The sequence below is a fragment of the Thalassophryne amazonica genome, chromosome 18 (genome assembly GCF_902500255.1).
Source record: "Thalassophryne amazonica chromosome 18, fThaAma1.1, whole genome shotgun sequence".
In the NCBI taxonomy this organism is placed as follows: Eukaryota; Metazoa; Chordata; class Actinopteri; order Batrachoidiformes; family Batrachoididae; genus Thalassophryne; species Thalassophryne amazonica.
In genome coordinates, this window is record NC_047120.1 from 15,443,988 (window position 1) to 15,466,103 (window position 22,116).

At 40.3% G+C, this 22,116-nt stretch overlaps 1 protein-coding gene across 1 annotated transcript in view; it reads left to right on the forward strand.

Annotated features, from left to right (window-relative positions):
• adgra1a (adhesion G protein-coupled receptor A1a) overlaps positions 1–22,116 on the forward strand; it is a 46,555-nt gene that overhangs the window by 17,503 nt on the left and 6,936 nt on the right. The window contains exons 2-4 of the mRNA XM_034193810.1: positions 10,590–10,717; positions 17,445–17,568; positions 21,577–21,728. Coding sequence (XP_034049701.1) covers positions 10,590–10,717; positions 17,445–17,568; positions 21,577–21,728 — 404 coding nt within the window. The remainder of the gene's footprint in view (positions 1–10,589; positions 10,718–17,444; positions 17,569–21,576; positions 21,729–22,116) is intronic.

Here is a 22,116-nt window from a genome sequence, read left to right on the forward strand (position 1 = left end):
GATGGTCACTGGTGAACTTCAAATGGGCCTGGACATGTACTGGCTTGAGCAGGAGGACCTTGTGCGTCCTGCAGGATTTTAAACCATGACGGCGTAGTGTGTTACTCATGTAATCTTTGTGACTGTGGTCCCAGCTCTCTTCAGGTCATTGACCATTTCCTCCTGTGTAGTTGTGGCTTTCTCAGAATCATCCTTACCCCACGAGGCGAGATCTTGCATGGAGCCCCAGACCGAGGAAGATTGACAATAATGACGTTTCTTCCATTTTCTCATAATTATGCTAACAGTTGTCTTCTCACCAAGCTGCTTAGCTGTTGTCCTGTAGTCCATCCCAGCCAGTGCAGGTCTACAATTTTGTCCGTGGTGTCCTTAGACAGCTCTTTGGTCTTGTCCATGGTGGACAGGTTGGAGTGTGATTGAGTGTGTAGACAGGTGTCTTTTATACAGGTAACAAGTTCAAACGGGTATAAGCATTTCACCAAATTATGACATTCTCAAAATTAATTCGCTGTCCATAACTGAGTCGCAATCATTTGACCAATTTTGGTAAATATCAGATCAAAACTCTTTATGTTAACATTTTTGCTGAAGATAAATTGTTCATACGAAAATACCTCACAAACTCTGCAGGCATTTGCAATTTACAGGCCAATACATGAAACAAATGAACTACTTTGAGTTAGAAACTATTTTTAAAGTATTTTAATTGTAACTGCGGGGGGGGGGGGGGGGTGTCTTTATGATCCTTACAGATGAATTAATGATTCTTTAGAAGCAGCAATAGTGATTTTGTAATTTAATTTTTAAACATCTAAAGCTTCAATTTAATTTTAACTATTTGCTATTTTGTTTCAAGGGTTTATCTGACGTCTGAGAAACATCAGACATGTTTGATCAGTTCTCCCATTTGTTTTGTAGCTTTCAGATGTTTAACAAACTAATGCTTCTGTATCAGATAGTCAACGTTTAACCAGCACATACCACACTGGTTCCCTGGTCACTTCCCTTCCTGACCAATCCTGACTCATTTATCTGGACTTGCTTACGTTCCTTAGATTAAAAATGGAAAGACTTTGTGATAGATTTTAAAGCTGAACTAACATTTGATAAATTGTTGTATACGTATGCTGTTAGCAGAATTGTTCTGTTAAAGCTCGTGTTCAGTTTCTATTGCTGTGTGTGCATGTCTGTAATTTTTCATTTTTATGGGCTCTGCAAAGGATTTAATCACTCATGCTTTGCCTAATGGATGAGTTATTCACTGAAGCATGAAGAGAGAGAGCCTGGTTTGAGAGAGAGATTGGAGCTGGAAGACATGACAATGTCTCTAAAATATAGGGCGTTAGAACACAAAGGGAAAGCGAGTTGACACTGTCGTAAAGATGCAGCCAAGTTAGCTCTTGATTTCTGCCTCCTCAGGAATATTCATATTTAATGTACACACATGCAGACGAATGTTCCATTGAAATCAAGACTGGCCAACTGTTTAACAGCACATTTTACCACTTTATGCAGTGGGAATGCTTGGACTGTCCAGAACATGTTTACTTCATTTTTTATCTTTTGGCTAACATAGTAAACTGTCAGCCTCAAATATACTGGAATTATCAATAGGAAGACTTTATTAAACTTTAATGTTGATTGTGTAGATTAGATTATTCTGGCGATAAATTGAGTAATCGGATAAAAAGTACTTTTGCATTTTTAAACATCAGTCATCCAGGGCTCTCCCTAAGCAATGGCACAATGTTGCTGCGACAGTGTTGACATTTTGCTGAAATGGTGATTGGATGTGGTTTCTGTTTTGTTTTGTTTCCCCCAACTTGTAAAATGTAACCATTTTTGAGATGATTTTTTTTTTTTTTTTTTTTTTTTTTTTTAAGGTTGGTGGACTGGGTCCCTGCATTATTTTCTTTTTAATCCCTCTTTCTCTGCAATTCAGTAGATGCATTTCAGCTGGAGGTTGAACATGCAAGCTTCACAGTCAGTTTTTTTTATTATTATTTTTTTTTATTATTAAACACTCAATGCGAGTCTGAGCAAAACACAAAAGAAAGAGTTAACTTTTGCTGAGAGGATCTTTCAGAAACTGTTTCAGTGTGGCCGGGAACGGAGCTGTGACTCGCCCGGTGTGACTGACTATTGCAAGACACACAACAGGTAAGTAGTAAAATGTATGATTTTGATTCACTATGCCAGCAAAAAAAAATGTTAGTGGACTGAAAGTAATCGGAGCTAAATTTGGTGGAAGTGGTCCGCTGATGGTTTTCAAAATTAGCTGAAAAGCTCATCAGCTAACTAAAAACTTAGCTTCACTAATTAGCGGTTAGTGGATTAGCAGAACTGCCTAGAGGTCACTTGCCTTGCCGAGCAAGTTGGGGTCAGATCTCCTTTTGCATGGCTAGTTATCCAATTAATCCAAATATACCGCAGGTAAAATAAGTATTGAACATGTCACCATTTTTCTCAGTAAATATATTTCTAACGGTGCTACTGACATGGAATGTTCACCAGATATTGGTAACAACCCACGTAATTCACATACACACAGAAATCAAACCATAGATGTCCATAAATTATGTGTAATAATGTGAAATGACACAGGAAAAAGTATTGAAATGCATGGAAAACAAGACACCAACTGAAATCTATCAGTAATTAGAAAGCAGTCCTGCCCCTTGTCAGTGCAAATTAATGTCAGCTAGTTCAGTCCCAACTGATGGGCTATAAAAAGGGGTCTCGTTACCAAGGTGTCACACAAGAAGCATCTCTTGATGGGTAAAAGCAAAGAGCTCTCTCAAGATCTTCAGATCTTATTGTTGCAAAACATATTGATGGCATTGGTTACAGAAGGATTTCTAAACCTCTGAATACTCCAGTGAGCACTGTGGGGGTGTAACCTGAAAGGGGAAAAACCGAGTACTACCAGGTGCTCCTCACATGATTCCTGACAGACGACTGAAAAGAATAAGTAAAGTGCGCATCTCAAGCCGTGCGGTGCATTATGGGTAGGCTCAATTGCTCGACTACCAACCCACAAGCTATGGCGGCGGAAAGCAGTGAGGAGTGCTGTGTTTTGGATCATTTCAACTGCTGGAAAGTTGATGATTTAAAGTGTTTTTGTAAGCTCCGCGGATTGCCTGTTACAACCAGGACTACGTACGGCAGTGGACAGAAGCGGAAAGAAGAGCTGGCTGTGCTTACGTGTGCTGCATTGTTATAGAAACTACCGTTGGTGCCGAAGAGAGAGCCGCTGTCGAAAATGACCGGCCCTTGTTGATAGTTGGAGACAAACAAACAGAGACTGAAACTGTGGATATTGCAGAATATTTGCTAAGCAGGGATGAGAAATCGCTACTCCGCCGGCTTCATAATAACGACAATGAAGGTGGGTCTCACATATAACCTCTTTGGTGTCACGTTTGTTTTGATAAGTTGACAGACATACAATGATATGTGCATGCATGCACTTCGTTTATAGAACATGTCAATATTACAACATTACGCACCACGTCATTCATGGTGCGACATTAGTCAGAAGCCGATGCACGAAAACGGCGGCACAGTTTCAGGATATTGACAAAATAAATGTGTGCAAGAAACTTACAATTTTAGTCCGTCTTTTACATCCATCTGGATCTTTCTTTTCTGTGGCGACATTGTGTAGAATGGAGGTTTACGACCACATTTCTTCTTCTTTCCGTCTTTGTGTGGACTCAGTGGAGCTTTGCAATTGTGTGTTTTCAGCCAACTTTCAAGCCTATAAATTCCGTTCAAGCATTTGAAAACAGCACAATGTGCACCTGTCATTATTGTATGTGTCACTTAAGGCTTAAAACCTTTGAAACAATCCCTGTAAGCCTTAACTTTTACAGTCCGCTAATGCTACTGTATATGAAATTCAATGGGAGCGGTGTGAGTTTGGTAGCTGGGATTTTTGCCCCCGTTTGACCCACGCATGCGCAGATGCGTTGCGCACTTCGCTTATTATCAGAAGAGTTGTCCAACAGCCAAAGGACTGCTTCAGAAAGACCTTGTTGTGTGTTGGGGGTTTGGCTGGATGTTTTTGTGTTGTTTTCTTTTCTTTGCTCTCCAGGTGGTATGCAAACTGGTTTTTGTCTGTGGAGAAGGTGCTGGCAGAAGAGTCCTTCACCCTCATCAGCATTATTAGCTGCACCTGTGGAGGATGTTCACGTGCAGGCCTACTGACTTGCAGCACTTGCGGATGATGTCCACGTGTAAACTTAGACTTTCAGCTGAAGCAGATAATGAGATGGCGTTCTGCATTTAAGCCATGAGTGGTTCAAGCAGAATTGCCGGGAACTCGACCTTGTGACTTTCGTTTGTGAGACGCTGAGGACCGCGCCAGGGTTTGACACATCGTGCCTGTGAAGGACGGGTGAGGGACACATGCTGTCAGCACACATCAGAGGTGATTATTGTCTGAATGATCGTTAATAGTAATTTGGCATTTTGTTATGCAGTATATTTGAACATTGATGAGAATTGTGCAGTTTGCTTCTCACTGCCGTGGCGTACAGACTGATGATCCTCCACCTGTTGTGAGAAGCTGCTCATTTACATAAAGCTTAAATTCAGACCTGAATGTGTTGCTGATAGTGTGTGCCTCTGAAAGATATTTGCTGTAGCTCTGTTGACTTACCTCACCTTTTCCATCCTTCAGAGTCAGTTTGTCGTGTCCACCTGGGGGGTGTTTGGCGGTGAATCTGAGTCCAGAAGCGCTGAGGCTTCGATCCTTTTGGGCGCTGGAGAGCGCGCCGTCCTTCACTCCGCCAGACAAACCAAAAATTTATGTTGTACACTAATTATTGCACTGGAGGGGAAATAAAATCGTTTTGTTTGTGGAACCGCTTTCTGGTTATTTAGCGCTGGGTTCGGTCAGACGTTGGTCCGCTCCTCAACCTGCGTCTGCACATAACAGACCTGGAATTAACAAGTACAATTGTTTTAAAGAAAACAGTAAGTAATGCACTCAACCACCATGGCCTGTGTGCACGTTCACCACGCAAGACTCCATTACTGAAGAGAAAGCACGTGAGACCAAAATTGAACTCTTTGATAGCCATAATACACATCATAAATGGCAAAAACACCAACAGTGAGGTTTGGAGGTGGAACATCATGGTGTGGGGTGTTTTTTTTTAAAGCATAGGAGGTCTGTCAAAGTATCGTACCTTTTTTATTTTTTTCAAAAACTATATGGATTTCATTCATATGTTTTTACGTCAGACAAGCTTGAACCCTCGTGCGCATGCATGAGTTTTTCCACGCCTGTCGGTGACGTCATTCGCCTGTGAAGATGCCTTGTGGAAGGAGTGGTCCCGCCCCCTCATCGGCTTTTCATTCTCAGCAAACAGCTGAGCTACTGCCGCTTTGTTCCATGAAATTTTTTTTCAGGAGCTCTGCCAGACAGCCAGCTGGAAACCATTTCGAAGATTTGGTTGTTTTTCAGTGAAAATTTTACGGGCTTCACAGAGATTAAGGACTATTACTACAGCTTTAAGGACGGCCCACAATGGCGCATGGCGTGCCGTGCTCCGAGCTGCGATGACGAGGCAGAAAACGCCAGACCATTTCTAAGCTGATGGCTCTGTGGATACGAGACCGTCGTGTGCACTTTCTCTGGTTATCACAAGAGCTGGACATCAGCCATTTTCCAGCAGATTTCACTTTTAACAAGAGATTTTGTCATGGAAAGCCGCGCAGAGGCTTCGTGTGTAACAACCGATTCGCTGTTTGACTGAGACAAAGAACACCTCCGTTTCGGCGTGTCATGGGACAAGCTAGGACATGCCCAGCTTTCCACAATTTCTCTGATACTTACTGGACTGGTAAGCATTGAAAGCCGAGATAGGCATGTCCGAACTTGTCCCATGACACGCTGAAACGGAGGTGTTCTTTGTCTCGCTCAAACAGCGAATCGGTCATTACGCACAAAGCCTCCACGCGGCTTTCCATGACAAAATCTCTTGTTAAAAGTGAAATCTGCCGGAAAATGGCTGATGTCCAGCTCTTGTGATAACCAGAGAGTGCACACGATGGTCTCGTATCCACAGAGCCATCAGCTTACAAATGATCTGGCGTTTTCTGCCTCGTTGTCACAGCTCGGAGCGCGGCGCGCCGAGCGTCCTTAAAGCTGTAGTAACAGTCCTTATTCTCTGTGAAGCCCGTAAGTTTCAGCAAAAGCCAGATAAATTTTTCAAATGGTTTCCAGCTGCCAGTCTCTAACAGCTTCTGAAAAAATTCTGATGGAAAAAAAGTCCAAATCATTCATTTCCAGACAATGAAAATCCGACGAGGGGGCGGGACCACTCCTTCCACAGGGCGTGCTCACAGGTGAATGACGTGACCGACAGGCATGGAAAAACTCACACATGCGCACGAGGGTTCAAGCTTGTCTGACGTAAAAACATATGAATGAAATCCATATAGTTTTTGAAAAAAATAAAAAAGTACGATACTTTATTGACAGACCTCGTACATCACTGGAAAACTTATACAGTGGAACCTCTGTTTTAGAATTTAATTCATTCCTAAATGTTGTTCTTAAACCAAAACCAATTTTCCCATCAGAAACGATGTAAAATGGATTCATCTGTTCTGGGCCTTAAAATGAACACTGTTTTTACCTTTTTAACAACACTTCATGCATAAAAGGCAGACATAAAGAAAGAGTATGCATATCTCATACAAAATACCGTACAGTAATTATAAGAAAATAGACTATTAAATTTTGCCCTACCTGTACAGAAAAGGCTTGATGTCAGTTCCTCCATCACCTCCCTCTGCTGCTCTTTCTGATGAAGTTCTAGTTCCTCGGTAGAGAGCTCAGTACGGTGGTCAATGGCTAACTGCTTTTCATTTATCCAGATCAGCAACAACTTTTCCACCTCTTCCAGTGCCCATGATCTTTGTTTTGTAATCACTGTCACTCCTTAGCAACATTAGCTCCCTTTATCACAACTTTGTTTTTCAGCATGGACTGGAGATTTTACCATTCCATATTGCAAAGCGAGGTACAGCGCCAATTTCTGTTGTGGTTCTCACAACTTTCCTCCTCATTTTTTCACTTTTTCCGTCTGTCTTTGGCCTCATAACAGCTTCTTTGCGGGGAACACCAACAAAAAAAGGAAAATCCAAAGTGTGTCATCCACAATCCTGTTGATTGTGGTCACAGAGCATTCACACAGTGTGACGTGTCTCTGACGTTCTTGCTTCATCTTCTTTCAAGTTTATTGGCAGATGGCAAACCAACGCGGTGCATTACTGCCACCTACTGCAGCAGCAGGTGTTCATGAACTAAGACTTTGTTTGAAAAGCGGTGCATTTTTTGTTCAAAAAATATGTTCATGACCTGATTTGTTCATTAAGAGAGCCGTTCAAAAATTCCACTGTAACTGAAGGAAGGATGAATGGAAAAATGTACCAAAACATTCTTGATAAAAATCTACCAGGATGATGAAGATTGAACGAGGGTGGACATTTCAGAAAGGCAATGATTCTAAGGAATCTCTCACCAGGTTTCAGAGAATGAAAATGAAGCTGCTAGAATGGTCCAGCCAATCAGCTGACTTGAGTCCAATAGAAAATCTATGGAAAGAACTAAAGATCAGCATTTATAGAAGAGGTCCACAGAACCTTTAAGATTTGACGACTGTTTGTGTGGAAGAATGGACCAAAATCACACCTGAGCAATGGATGAGACTAGTTTCTCCATTCAGGAGGCATCTTGAAGCTTCATTACCAACAAAGGCTTTCATAAGAAATACATAAATAAGCATGTTCAACACTCTTTTCTTGTGTCATTCCATCTTATTACTACATATAACTTGATTTCTGTACGTATTTGTTTTGGTTTCTTTGCATGTGTGTATTACTTGGGTTGTTACTGACATCTGGTGAAAATGTCATGAAATAGCACCGTTAGAAATATGGTAACTGAGAAAAATGGTGACATGTTCAATAGTTATGTTACCCGCTGTATATGTCATACTGAGCGTCTGCCGATACAGAGTCCCAATCTGATACTTGTAAACATTTTGCAAGCACATTAAAAATCCTTCTATTGTGCATTCTTTATCAGTTAACAGCTCTGTCGTGCATTTAGGGGACAAATATAAAAAATTTATAAAATCTACTCTTTTCAAAATTTATTAATGTTTTCCAAAGTTGTCGACCAATTTGTTTATTTATTTACTTATTTTAATTTTTTTTATTGTTCCTCAATTTCACTTGGCACAGGAGCATAAAGATGCAGCCGGACTGCTCTGTGTAAAGCTGGGCAGACACTGTATGATATTTTCAATCGTTGTACTCGACTCCAGCTCAAACTGTGCGACAAAACCGCACGGTGTAAAAGTTCAGAGCGCACGATTTAAGTTCTCGCACTATACAGCCCGATGCTCTGATGCAATCTGACTACTCGCATTGTACGTTTAAAAACCACACGTCGGACTCAAATTTTATTTATTTATTTATTTTCAAACTTTATTTACATTTCTTATTTTTACAAAAAATCTTGATGGGAGACATCAAAGTTTAAAAAAAAACAAACAAAAAAAAACAATACAAGACTTTAAATGAGTTGAAGAATAATGGGGAAAAAAGAAACAGAAGCTGCTCTCCCAAAGAGATGATCACTGTTTATGCTCTCTCCAGTGTTTGCACAGTGCGAGAGTTTGGGGTAAATTAGCTCATAGACGCTTGTAGCACTGCTTTAGCACTGTTTGATCTTCATCCGACCATACGATTGCCGATCGAGAGGTGGTCGTGAGAGGATAAACGCAGCTCCTTGCTCCATGTATACTACATGATGCAGGACGCACGATTAAGTTGAAGCTCGGCGCGATCCAAAAAATTCTCGCACGAGTGAAAAATCAGCTGAAAAAGGGCCAAAACTCACACAGTGTAAGGTCAGCTTAAGCCTGATCCTGTCAGATCTCAGAAGCTAATAGTGGTGGAGCGTAGCTAAAATTTCCATAACAGTTGTTCAGTTTGTGATAAAAGCATGAAATTCGGCGCACACATTCTAAATTAACTGTTTATTTTCAGATATGGTTCCATCCTGGAGCTGACCTCTAATGAGCTACAGGGGTCAATAAAAAAATTACACAGGGGTCAAATAATGTTAACACATTATTTGTCTGATCATAAAGATTCCAAAAAGTATAGTTTGGACTATCTATGACAATGTTCTGGAGTTATAGGGTAAAAACAGCAAAAATGGTGACAAAGGTCAGTTTCAGTTTGTACAGGGCTCAAAAGTTAAAGTTGCTCCAATTTTGGAAAAAGTGGTGCAAATTATTGGTTGTGCGAATAGGATTAATAAATGGAATAGTTTTGACTATGTTGAATGCTTGGTCTCCAAAGTAAAGGTCGAAGAAGGTTGATGTCCATTGGATTTTATGACGTGTGACATGTTACCCTGTAAAGGAATAAAAGGAATAGTTTGCACCTCTGTCATGCTTAGTTATCATGTTCTCAGACATGTTTGTCATTTGTGAACTGTGTCTCCTTGACAATGCTTTGTGGGTGTCGCCTTTTTGCTGTGTTGTCAGTAACATTTTACAAATTGGCCTGTTCGTGGTTAAATCGTGGAACCAGATTGATGCGTTAAGTTTAAAATGCTGCATCTCTGAGTCAGTTGACTGATTTTTATCTGACATTTTTACCCGTATTCCGAAGACTTTGTGTCCGCTTGCCTGTGCTCAGTGTAAGTGCAGTCCTATTACTGCCAGTCAGAAACATTCTTGGGACACAGACCTTGGACAAGTTCAAAGATGACTAACCTGGACCTATTCTAAGGGGATCAAATGGTCACATTGTTTCTACACACTTTCTCATTGATTACATGCTCATACGGCAGGAATAGTTTGTTTCCGTAGTCTACTTGGGACTGTATGATCAAGGAATCGAGAGACGTCAATAGTGGCGTGTAAGGGGAGACTGTCGCAACTCAGTCTGAGAGCTGAGTGTTTTGAAGGGGGTGTGGTGAGTGCCCACACCAGTTTGATGTTGTGTGACATGTTTGTGGCAGATTGTGGTTTGCTTGGTGGCAAGTGCTAAACACACCTCTAAATGTCAGGCATGTGAGACGGGCTTCAGTCATTCACTGTATTTGACTGGACTGTGGATTGAGATGAACAGTTTTGGATAAAACTTGTCCTGCATAAAGCATGAGTAATTGTGCTGAGGCGTGGAAAGGCACAGCACATCCTGCCCTCTGACAGGAGACCTCCAAGCTTCTACTCATCGTTTTGATGAGAGATGTTAGACTTGATGAATGCCAGAGGCTCCAAGTGGCACCATTTAGCAACAGCTGGACTCATGTTAAAACATGGTTCCCAAGTAGATACATATATCCCTATATTTTCATTTGTAATATTGTTTGTATCTTTTAGTTTGAGCACTATATTAGTTGAATGTGGTGGTAGTGGTGGGGGCCTTTGGGGGCCACATGTTTGAAACCACTGCTCTGCCTGAATGGTTGTAAGATGGGTTCAAAGGCTGAACATGCTTCTTTAGAGTAACAGGTGCTCCTACATCACTCCTGTTCTGTCATTCTGCAGGATTTGAAGAGAGTGCTGTCTTTCCCACCGTACCCAGGAGTTTACTTACATCCAGTGGTGTACGCCTGCACAGCAGTGATGCTGCTGTGTCTGCTCATCTCCATCATAACTTATATCGTCCATCACAGGTAAAGGTTCTCAACAGGACTTCATTTATCAAACATTCATTGTTTCAAATAAACTTAATGCTATTTCTTCTCCAACAAGATGATAGACCTTGAAATTCCCCTAAGATAGCTGGAGAATATACTTTTTAAAAGTAATTTCTGGCCTTCCTGTCTCAACCCTCTGAGGTCTGTGAACACACTGGTGCATCCAACTCTGTTTTTTTTTTTGGTTTTTTTCTCATGTTTCTATTAATAGGACAGTGAATGTCACAGATTTCATTCAACCACCTTCAGAAACTACAGTGTCACCTCTTGTTTCAAGCCCTGTTGTTGAGTATCTTTGATTCAGAGCCAGCCCTAGAGCTTGGAGCCAGTTCTAGAGCCTGGAGAAGGTCACAACACGGGGTACCTCTTGGTCGAATTTAACTTGGAACATGCCACAAAATCAATTCCAACTTTATTTATAGAGCACTTTAAAAGAAAAACAAAGTTAACAAAGTGCTTTCCAAATAAGACATTAGTAAAATACAACATAGATAAAAAAAAAATTGACCAACATGACTAACACTGACTAGAACATGAACAATTTTGAAATGACATGAACAATTTTGAAAAGCCTCAGAGAAAAGATGTGTTTTTAAGTGAGACTTAAAATCCTCTAAAGAAGGAGCCAGCCTAACATCCAAAGACAACTCATTCCATAGTTTGGGGGCCACGACAGCAAAAGCTCGGTCACCCTGGTGTTTCAGTCTCGACTTGGGAACATCAAGAAGTAAATGGTCAGCTGATCTGAGAGACCTTTGTGGGGTGTATATGTGTAAGAGATCTGCCAGATACATGGTAGCCAAGCCACTCAAAACTTTAAAAGTAAACAATAAAATTTTAAAATTAATTCTAAAATAGACAGGCAACCAGTATAGAGAGGCAAGAATGGTATTGTTAGGATTTACTCGTAACATACAGCTCATAGCACCTTGGTCAAGACATAGCACACAGTGCTAAGAGATAGATGGCAGCTGTGGTAAATGTACAGTAAATAAAAGTGAATAAACTGCTGTACATGTCTGACACGCCCTCCCACGGACGTGGAAAACATTGTGCTGTGTTGGAGAACAGTTTGATTTGTGAGATTTACTGCTTATAATTGTCACTCAATCAGAAAATGCAACCAAACGTCTTTAACACCATGCTAAACAAGCATTAGCCTGCTATTATGCTAACTGACTCTAAAAATAAATTACTGGCACAAATCGACATTAATCAAACAAATAAAACCTAGTAGCTGTAAGACATTCAGTGTTGAAAAGTGTTACGACTGGAAGAAGGTGCTACAAGTTAGGACCAAGCATGTGCTGTGAATTGATACGTGACACAAGTTCACCTGATACCAACACACTGCACATTTTTTTTTTTTTTTTTGTAATTTATTTATACATTTTAAAAACTTTTTTCATATATTATGCTACTTATGTGACCTGAAACTTTGGACATTGTGGTGAACCTTTGGCATTTCTCTTTTTCAGGTTTAGAGCCATATTATTTCTAAATACGAGGTCTGTTAGAAAAGTATCCGACCTTATTATTTTTTTCAAAAACCATATGGATTTGAATCACGTGTGATTGCGTCAGACAAGCTTGAACCCTCGTGCGCATGCGTGAGACTTTCCACGCCTGTCGGTTGCGTCATTCGCCTGTGAGCAGGCTTTGAGTGAGGAGTGGTCCAGCCCCCTCGGCGGATTTTCATTGTCAGGAAATGGCGGAATGATTTGGGCTTTTTTTCCATCAGAATTTTTTCAGAAACTGTTAGAGACAAGCAGCTGGGAACCATTCGAAAAATTTATCTGGCTTTCGGTGAAAATTTTACAGGCTTCACAGAGAATAAGGACTGTTACTACGGCTTTAAGGACGCTCGGCACGCCGCGCTCCGTGCCGCCATCGAGAGCCACAAACCACCGGATCATTTCTAAACGGATGGCTCTGTGGATCCGAGACCATCGTGTGCACTTTCTCTGGTTATCACAAGAGCTGGACATCAGCCATTTTCCGGCAGATTTCACTTTTAACAGATTTTGTCATGGAAAGCCGAGCGGAGGCTTCACACGTCACAACCGATTTGCTGATGAGCGAGACAAAGGAACACCTCCATTTTGGTCTCACAGGACGGCTTTGAGATGGCGTTCAGACAGCTGTCGGTGGTTTTCCCATGGAGTGATTATCCGAGAAATTGTGGATGTGCCTGGACATGCCAGAACATGTCCCGTGAGACTTCATCACGGCGTTGCTTTGCGCCATGTGGAATTCCTCCGCACGTCTGTCTCAATGTGCCGAAAAAGTGCTGATGTCCACGTCTTTTCACAATTCCTGTGCTAGTCAGACGACGTCCCGGATAAAACACAGCGTCCAGTTTGGAAATGAACGGCACATTCCACTGTTACAGGAGTTTTTGTCATGGAAAGAGGAGCGGAGGCTTCGCGCGTTAATTGGCAAAGCTTCTGGGGAAAACCTGGTCTTGTTAGGAGAGATGGCATCCATCCCACTTTGGATGGAGTAGCTCTCATTTCTAGAAATCTGGCCAATTTTATTAAACCCTCCAAACTGTGACTATCCAGGGTTGGGACCAGGAAGCAGAGTTGTAGTCTTACACACCTCTCTGCAGCTTCTCTCCCCCTGCCATCCCCCCAATACCCCATCCCCGTAGAGACGGTGCCTGCTCCTAGACCACCAATAACCAGTAAAAATCTATTTAAGCATAAAAATTCAAAAAGAAAAAATAATATAGCACCTTCAACTGCACCACAGACTAAAACAGTTAAATGTTGTTTATTAAACATTAGGTCTCTCTCTTCTAAGTCCCTGTTAGTAAATGATATAATAATTGATCAACATATTGATTTATTCTGCCTTACAGAAACCTGGTTACAAAAGGATGAATATGTTAGTTTGAATGAGTCAACACCCCCGAGTCACACTGTCAGAATGCTCATAGCACGGGCCGAGGGGGAGGATTAGCAGCAATTTTCCACTCCAGCTTATTAATTAATCAAAAACTCAGACAGAGCTTTAATTAATTTGAAAGCTTGACTTAGTCTTGTCGATCCAAATTGGAAGTCCCAAAAATCAGTTTTATTTGTTATCTATCGTCCACCTGGTCGTTACTGTGAGTTTCTCTGTGAATTTTGAGACCTTTTGTCTGACTTAGTGCTTAGCTCAGATAAGATAATTATAGTGGGCGATTTTAACATCCACATAGATGCTGAGAATGACAGCCTCAACACTGCATTTAATCTATTATTAGACTCAGTTGGCTTCACTCAAAATGTAAATGAGTCCACCCACCACTTTAACCATACTTTAGATCTTGGTCTGACCCCCCTTCTGTCTAATCATTTCTTAATAACATTTACATTTATACTTTAATGGACTACCCAGCAGTGGGGAATAAGTTTCATTACAGTAGAAGTCTTTACCTAACCTCTGTGAGTGAGATAGATTTTCTATCTATAGATAGATAGATTAGTTTTACATCCTCATTGAGCACAACTTTGGAGGCTGTAGCTCCTCTGAAAAAGAGAGCCTTAAATCAGAAGTGCCTGACTCCGTGGTATAACTCACAAACTCGCAGCTTAAAGCAGATAACCCGTAACCGTTGGAGAGGAAATGGCTTCTCACTAATTTAGAAGATCTTCACTTAGCATGGAAAAAGTCTGTTGCTCTATATAAAAAAAGCCCTCCGTTAAGCTAGGACATCTTACTACTCATCACTAATTGAAGAAAATAAGAACAACCCCAGGTTTCTTTTCAGCACTGTAGCCAGGCTGACAAAGAGTCAGAGCTCTATTGAGCCGAGTATTACTTTAACTAGTAATGACTTCATGACTTTCTTTGCTAATAAAATTTTAACTATTAGACAAAAAATTACTCATAACCATCCCAAAGATGTATCGTTATCTTTGGCTGCTTTCAGTGATGCCGGTATTTGGTTAGACTCTTTCTCTCCGATTGTTCTGTCTGAGTTATTTTCATTAGTTACTTCATCCAAACCATCAACATGTTTATTAGACCCCATTCCTACCAGGCTGCTCAAGGAAGCCCTACCATTATTTAATGCTTCGATCTTAAATATGATAAATCTATCTTTATTAGTTGGCTATGTACCACAGGCTTTTAAGGTGGCAGTAATTAAACCATTACTTAAAAAGCCATCACTTGACCCAGCTGTCTTAGCTAATTATAGGCCAATCTCCAACCTTCCTTTTCTCTCAAATTCTTGAAAGGGTAGTTGTAAAACAGCTAACTGATCATCTGCAGAGGAATGGTCTATTTGAAGAGTTTCAGTCAGGTTTTAGAATTCATCGTAGTACAGAAACAGCATTAGTGATGGTTACAAATGATCTTCCTATGGCCTCAGACAGTGGACTCATCTCTGTGCTTGTCCTGTTAGACCTCAGTGCTGCTTTTGATACTGTTGACCATAAAATTTTATTACAGAGATTAGAGCATGCCATAGGTATTAAAGGCACTGCGCTGCGGTGGTTTGAATCATATTTATCTAATAGATTACAATTTGTTCATTTAAATGGGGAGTCTTCTTCACAGACTAAGGCTAATTATGGAGTTCCACAAGGTTCTGTGCTAGGACCAATTTTATTCACTTTATACATGCTTCACTTAGGCAGTATTATTAGAAAGCATTGCTTAAATTTTCATTGTTACACAGATGATACCCAGCTTTATCTATCCATGAAGCCAGAAGGGACACACCAATTAGTTAAACTGCAGGAATGTCTTACAGACATAAAGACATGGATGACCTCTAATTTCCTGCTTTTAAATTCAGATAAAACTGAGGTTATTGTACTTGGCCCCACAAATCTTAGAAACATGGTGTCTAACCAGATCCTTACTCTGGATGGCATTACCCTGACCTCTAGTAATACTGTGAGAAATCTTGGAGTCATTTTTGATCAGGATATGTCCTTCAGTGCGCATATTAAGCAAATATGTAGGACTGCTTTTTTGCATTTGTGCAATATCTCTAAAATTAGAAAGGTCTTGTCTCAGAGTGATGCTGAAAAACTAATTCATGCATTTATTTCCTCTAGGCTGGACTATTGTAATTCATTATTATCAGGTTGTCCAAAAAGTTCCCTGAAAAGCCTTCAGTTAATTCAAAATGCTGCAGCTAGAGTACTGACAGGGACTAGAAGGAGAGAGCATATTTCACCCATATTGGCCTCTCTTCATTGGCTTCCTGTTAATTCTAGAATAGAATTTAAAATTATTCTTCTTACTTATAAGGTTTTGAATAATCAGGTCCCATCTTATCTTAGGGACCTCATAGTACCATATCACCCCAATAGAGCGCTTCGCTCTCAGACTGCAGGCTTACTTGTAGTTCCTGGGGTTTTTAAGAGTAGAATGGGAGGCAGAGCCTTCAGCTTTCAGGCTCCTCTCCTGTGGAACCAGCTCCCAATTCAGATCTGGGAGACAGACACCCTCTACTTTTAAGATTAGGCTTAAAACTTTCCTTTTTGCTAAAGCTTATAGTTAGGGCTGGATCAGGTGACCCTGAACCATCCCTTAGTTATTCTGCTATAGACGTAGACTGCTGGGGGGTTCCCATGATGCACTGAGTGTTTCTTTCTCTTTTTGCTCTGTATGCACCACTCTGCATTTAATCATTAGTGATTGATCTCTGCTCTCTTCCACAGCATGTGTTTTTCCTGATTCTCTTCCCTCAGCCCCAACCAATCCCAGCAGAAGACTGCCCCTCCCTGTGCCTGGTTCTGCTGGAGGTTTCTTCCTGTTAAAAGGGAGTTTTTCCTTCCCACTGTTGCCAAGTGCTTGCTCACAGGGGGTCGTTTTGACCGTTGGGGTTTTTCTGTAATTATTGTATGGCTTTTGCCTTACAATATAAAGCGCCTTGGGGCAACTGTTTGTTGTGATTTGGCGCTATATAAATAAAATTGATTTGATTTGAAGAGATACCATCTCTCTCCCACCTATAATTCTATGGTTTCATCTATCCTACGGAGACTCAAAGACCATCCTCACCTCTGAAGTGAAAATAAGAACAATAACAACTTGCACTTGAAAGTGACTTCTGATTACCAGTGACTCTTAATGACTGTCATTACATCACTGTGGCATTAGTGACCTCAGAGGATAAATATCTGAGTCTCACTACTACGTTTCTTCTGCATGAAGACTGAATCATCTTCAGGGAACTAAACAAGTCCCGTTGACCTGACCCAACCTATGGAGTCCATTCCATTCAGCCTCTTTTTATTTATTTATTGATAAATGGTGTCAGTGTGTCACACCTGTTTGAGTGACCACTCCCATCTGTCATTTATACAGAGCTTCCTTATCCTGTGTGAACCTGTTGTGAATATTATACATGCGGTAGTAAAATTACGCTCCACCTTCCCATATAAAATAGGTTTTGGCCTAATGCCACGAATATATTGCTTATTCATAACTGTTAGAATAGTTTATTTGTATTTCTGATTTTCTTTGGAGTACTTAGTATATCAAGGTTATTTGAATTATTTTCATGTCGTGGTGGATATTCATGACAACATTTTTGTTGGGGGTTTTACACTAAAAATGTTACCTTTTTTTCTGCTTCTAAAGATCATGTTAATAACCACGGTCATGCTGTTTAAACAGTTGTCATTTCCACATTTAGCTTGTTTAGTGTGACTAAACGGTACATAAACACTTTTAACTGTTTTATTGTTTGCAGTGTGATCCGTATTAACAGGAGTGGCTGGCACACACTGCTCAACTTCCTCTTTCACATGGGACTGACGTTTGGAGTGTTTGCTGGAGGCATCAACCAGATCAACTTACCATTTGTTTGTCAAATTGTAAGTTATGTTTTAGTTTCAAAGCATACTGATATTTCACAGTACTTTTTAAAAAACATGCTGTGCTTCATCCTTTAGACAACCGAATGTCTTCTCTGGCACAGCCAACCTAATAATCACTGAGAATTTTTGATACCTTTGCAGGAGAGTGAAGCTCTGAGTCCATAGGTCCGGGTGCTTCCTGTGGTACGGTCTGGGATTGAGACTTGGACACTAACGAGTAACTTAAAGCAGAATTTGGAACATGCACAGTGCTTGATATGTGTTAACATGTTCTACTTCTGGGTTCAACTGCTGTCAGTTGTTGCAAAACTCATTTTTCAGTCTCCCCTCAATGTATTGCCCTTAAATGTTGAAATATCAAGTTTGAATATGGATCATTCCATGAAAAGGGGTCACCAATGTGTGTGATGAGGGTCAATGTTTCACTCAGCAGCAGCTTGCACAGCTTGGTTATTCAGCGAATGGTCAATCGCCTCTTTGAACCTCTGTACATTTTATTATGGTATGGTACTCACGGTAAAGCCCCAGAGTGGTATTTTTGGTGGCTTTATTATAACCGGGACGCAAAACAATCATAAAGCAAATAATTGATGACTGTTACTTTGTTGAACTAAATCTCCCCATGGGTTTAAGGCTCTTAACATATTGAGTAAATAAGTACTTATTGAATAAATAGCAGTTTAGGAACATGGGTTCCTAAACTGCTAAAACTCCTAAACACTACAGGTTACATTCAACACATTTTGGCATGCTCTCTGCAGCCATGCAGAGTGATTAAGACACTGGTCTATGGGGGGAAATAAATTTTACAGTTTATTTCCCCCCATAGACCAGTGTTTTAATCACGAGTGGGGGGGATAAATTTTACCGTAGTAAATTCAGATAAATTTGTTGAAGTGATTTTTATTTTTACCAAAATAATACTTAGGTATGTCACAAATTTGTTGGGGTTTAGTGCCCCCCTTTTCAGATAAAAACTCAAAAAAAAAAAAAAAAAAAAAGAAAAATTCCAAGATGACAATTCAATTCAAGATAAGTCATTCCAAAAATTCCAAGATAACTATTACTATGACCTGACGTGGTCAAGCAAAACAAGTATTAAAAAGTCTCAAATACTGAGAAAAGTTCTCATTGGGTGGTTTTCTAGTGATTTGGAAAAAAGGCATATTTTGAAAACTGTAGTGGAAACACTTTTGTGTACTAATAGCAGTGATGGGCACAGATGACCAAAAAATTAACTTCAATAACAGAATCAGATAACTTAAAAGTTATCTTTGATAAAGATGAACCAATAAACTACCCAAAAATGTATCAGAAGTTACAGGTAACCGATAAATTCCAGTATTGTCTCTGGTACACTTGCAACTACTAACAAGCTGATTTTGAGTTTTAATACCACGATCGCTTTTGGAAGCATCAAAAGCGACAGCAGACCCAAACGAGTCAGCACTTATGTCTTTGAGTGTCCTGCCCCCTGCTGGAAGCTCCTGTTTATTACATGGCTTCCAGCACAGATGCAAGCTGAGAGGAGCTATGAAGCTCAACTCTCTACTCAAACACAATGATGCCGTCAGGGGGAGGAGGTCTTGGAAAATAAAGCAATGCTGAGTTATGGTTTGGTGTATAAATAAAATGAATACTGATAGAATAACGGTCAATTCTGTCATTTGTACAAAGTTAAAATATATATCTTTTAATGCTGAATAATGCACTAATTCTGAAGTTTTGTAACAAGCACAGACAGATCACAAAGGATTCTGGGTAAAATGTGCGTCGGCTAACACTGATTGGTTTGACTCGTACATTATGTAAACCAACACATTAATGTGAGGTGTGACGTGTGTTGGTGTTTACAGATAAATGTGCTTTTGTAAAACATTCAATTTTTTTATTTGTAAACAAAAAGGCATTTAAAAAAAATAAAGAAGCCAAGTTGTAATTAGATAACCATCTGTTACAGAAATAAATAATGGAACACTGCCATGATCTACTGGTGCAAGACATTCAGTACTGAAGCTGGGTTTACACTGTGCGAGTTTTGGCCCTTTTTCATCTGATTTTTCATTTGTGCAAGAATTTTTTGGATCGCACCGAGTTTCAGGTCAATTGCGCGTCCTGCATTGTGTATTATACATGGAGTAACGAGCTGCATTTAACATCTCACGACCACCTCCTGATCGGCGATCGTATCGTCGAATGAAAATCAAACCTGTTTGATATTCTGGTCGGCCGTCGTGAGGGTATCACTGCTGAAGCGCTACAAGCGTCCAACCTCTCGCACTGTGCCTGTGCAAACACCGCAGACCTGTCTTGTAATGTTTTGTTTTGTTTTTAAACCTTGATGTCTCCCATCGAGAGTTTTTGTAAATTAAGTTTGGAGAAAAAAAAAAAGCTATGAAACATTTAAGAGGTAGGTGCTCAACTGATTTAAAATATTAAAAATGTTTGTAGCTGTTCAGCTTTGTTTACTATGTTAATGGTCTAAAAATTCAGGCGAAAATTTATTGGAAGATAATTAGTCCGATAATGGTTTTTAAAGTTAACTGAAAGGATAATCCAATAATGAAAACATTATCTTCGATAATTATTGGTTATCGGATTATTGGAACTGTGCCCACCACTGACTACAAGTCACATGACATACAGAAAGCACTGCATGAAATGCATTGTGTGGCATGTGTGGACAGAGGGAGACACTGTGAGCTTGTTAAAACTTATCACCGATAAAGTTACGCCAACATAGTATTCGAAACTTTTGCACAAATCTGTGATGGAAACCCAGCTACTGTCTCACTGCATGGTGTACAAGACACTGCAAAATTTAAGTATATTAAAGGGTTTAATTTAAGCAGGAATCTACGAAGCAGCAAACTTCAGTGGTTTCAGATGAAGTCCTCCAGGAAGAAGAAAAAGTTGCAGTTCCTTGACTGGCTGCTTGAGGCTTGCTCCAATACAGAGCATATTCTCATAGGACACCATGTTAAAATGTCCAACTTTAGAGCAGAAGTAAACATGTTTACAGCCTGGTCTAAAAAAATTATTTTGTTCCCTATAGATAGTTTCCTCCTCCATGACAAGTGTACAGGACATAGGGTTTAGGATGTATTAAACATAGTTCTGGAAAATTAGGGGTGTGGATGCTTTGAATGACAGCGGCTCACCCGAGTGTCTCTGCCTCTCATAGAGTTTGTAGCTCAGAGTCCACTCTCTGAGTCCACTTGATGTAGCTGCTTGCTGTTGTGTTGTTGCTGTCTGTTTTGTTCGGGGTATTTTAGTACAAAATGGGTCTTCTAAGACGTCCCTGCTGCAGTATTCGTGCTAAATGAAACTCCCATCTTATTTAATGTTGAATGCTAATGGTGTTAGCATGTTTAGCAACTTTTGATAGCTTCATACATTAGACCCACTTAATGCACAGTTACTGAGAAAATAAGCAGCTCATAACTTTTAATGTTCACACCAAAGTAAATCGTTAGAAAAACTGAAATAGTCCCCAAAAATATGATTTAATAAACACCCAAACTGAGGTTAGCCTGTTAGCTTAACTGGTTCAGTCTTGACGAGAGGGGCATGTTCAGGCGACTTCATCCCACACTGAGTCACCCACACTCCACCACTTCATGCATTAGTGAGTTCATTGTGCTGTTGCTGTCAACATAACATCCAGACCATGGCCCAGACACAGGCTCCATATCGGCTGATAGAAAACTTATGGGTGACATCATGCAGGCATTGTCCAGTGTATATATACAGTCTATGGTATCTTCACACACTTGTTTAAAAACTTGTAGGAAGTAATTGTTTGCAGTATTTTGACTTGGCACTCTTCACCTACATTTTTTGACTGTAATGGGATTTTTAAGGGCCCCCAGAGAAGTACAGTACAGAGGCCCATGGTCACTTTAACAAGGACCTGTGGTGTTTCTGTAGAAGATTAGTGAAGGCAGTGTTCTACCATCTTCTGCTCCACTGATCAGTCACGGTTTCTGTCTCCATTTCTGTTAGGTGGGTATTGTGCTCCACCATAGTTCTTTGTCTGCAATGCTGTGGCTGACATTCATGGCTAGAAACATCTGTAATGACGTGTCCAGAGACCCACTACGGGCTCCAAGGAGGAATGGTCCAGCCCAGACATGCACCAAACCCACCATCATCAGGTAGTCTCAGCAGAATTCAGCTTTCTTGGTTATGGCCAAATGATTTCAAATCGATATGTGAATGAGTGAGAGATGTCATCTTGATATAGGCCTTAAGTCTTCAACCTTGCGTAGCTACAGACACAGAACCTACAACCCCGATTCCAAAGAAGTTGGGACGTTGTGTGAAATGTAAATAAAAACAGAATACAATGATTTGCAAATCCTCTTCATCCTATATTCAATTGAATACACCACAAAGACAAGATATTTAATGTTCAAACTGATAAACTTTATTGTTTTTGTGCAAGTATTTGCTTATTTTGAAATGGATGCCTGCAACACATTTAAAAAAAAAAAAAAAAAAAGCTGGTACAGGGGCACCAAAAGACTGGGAAAGTTGATGAAT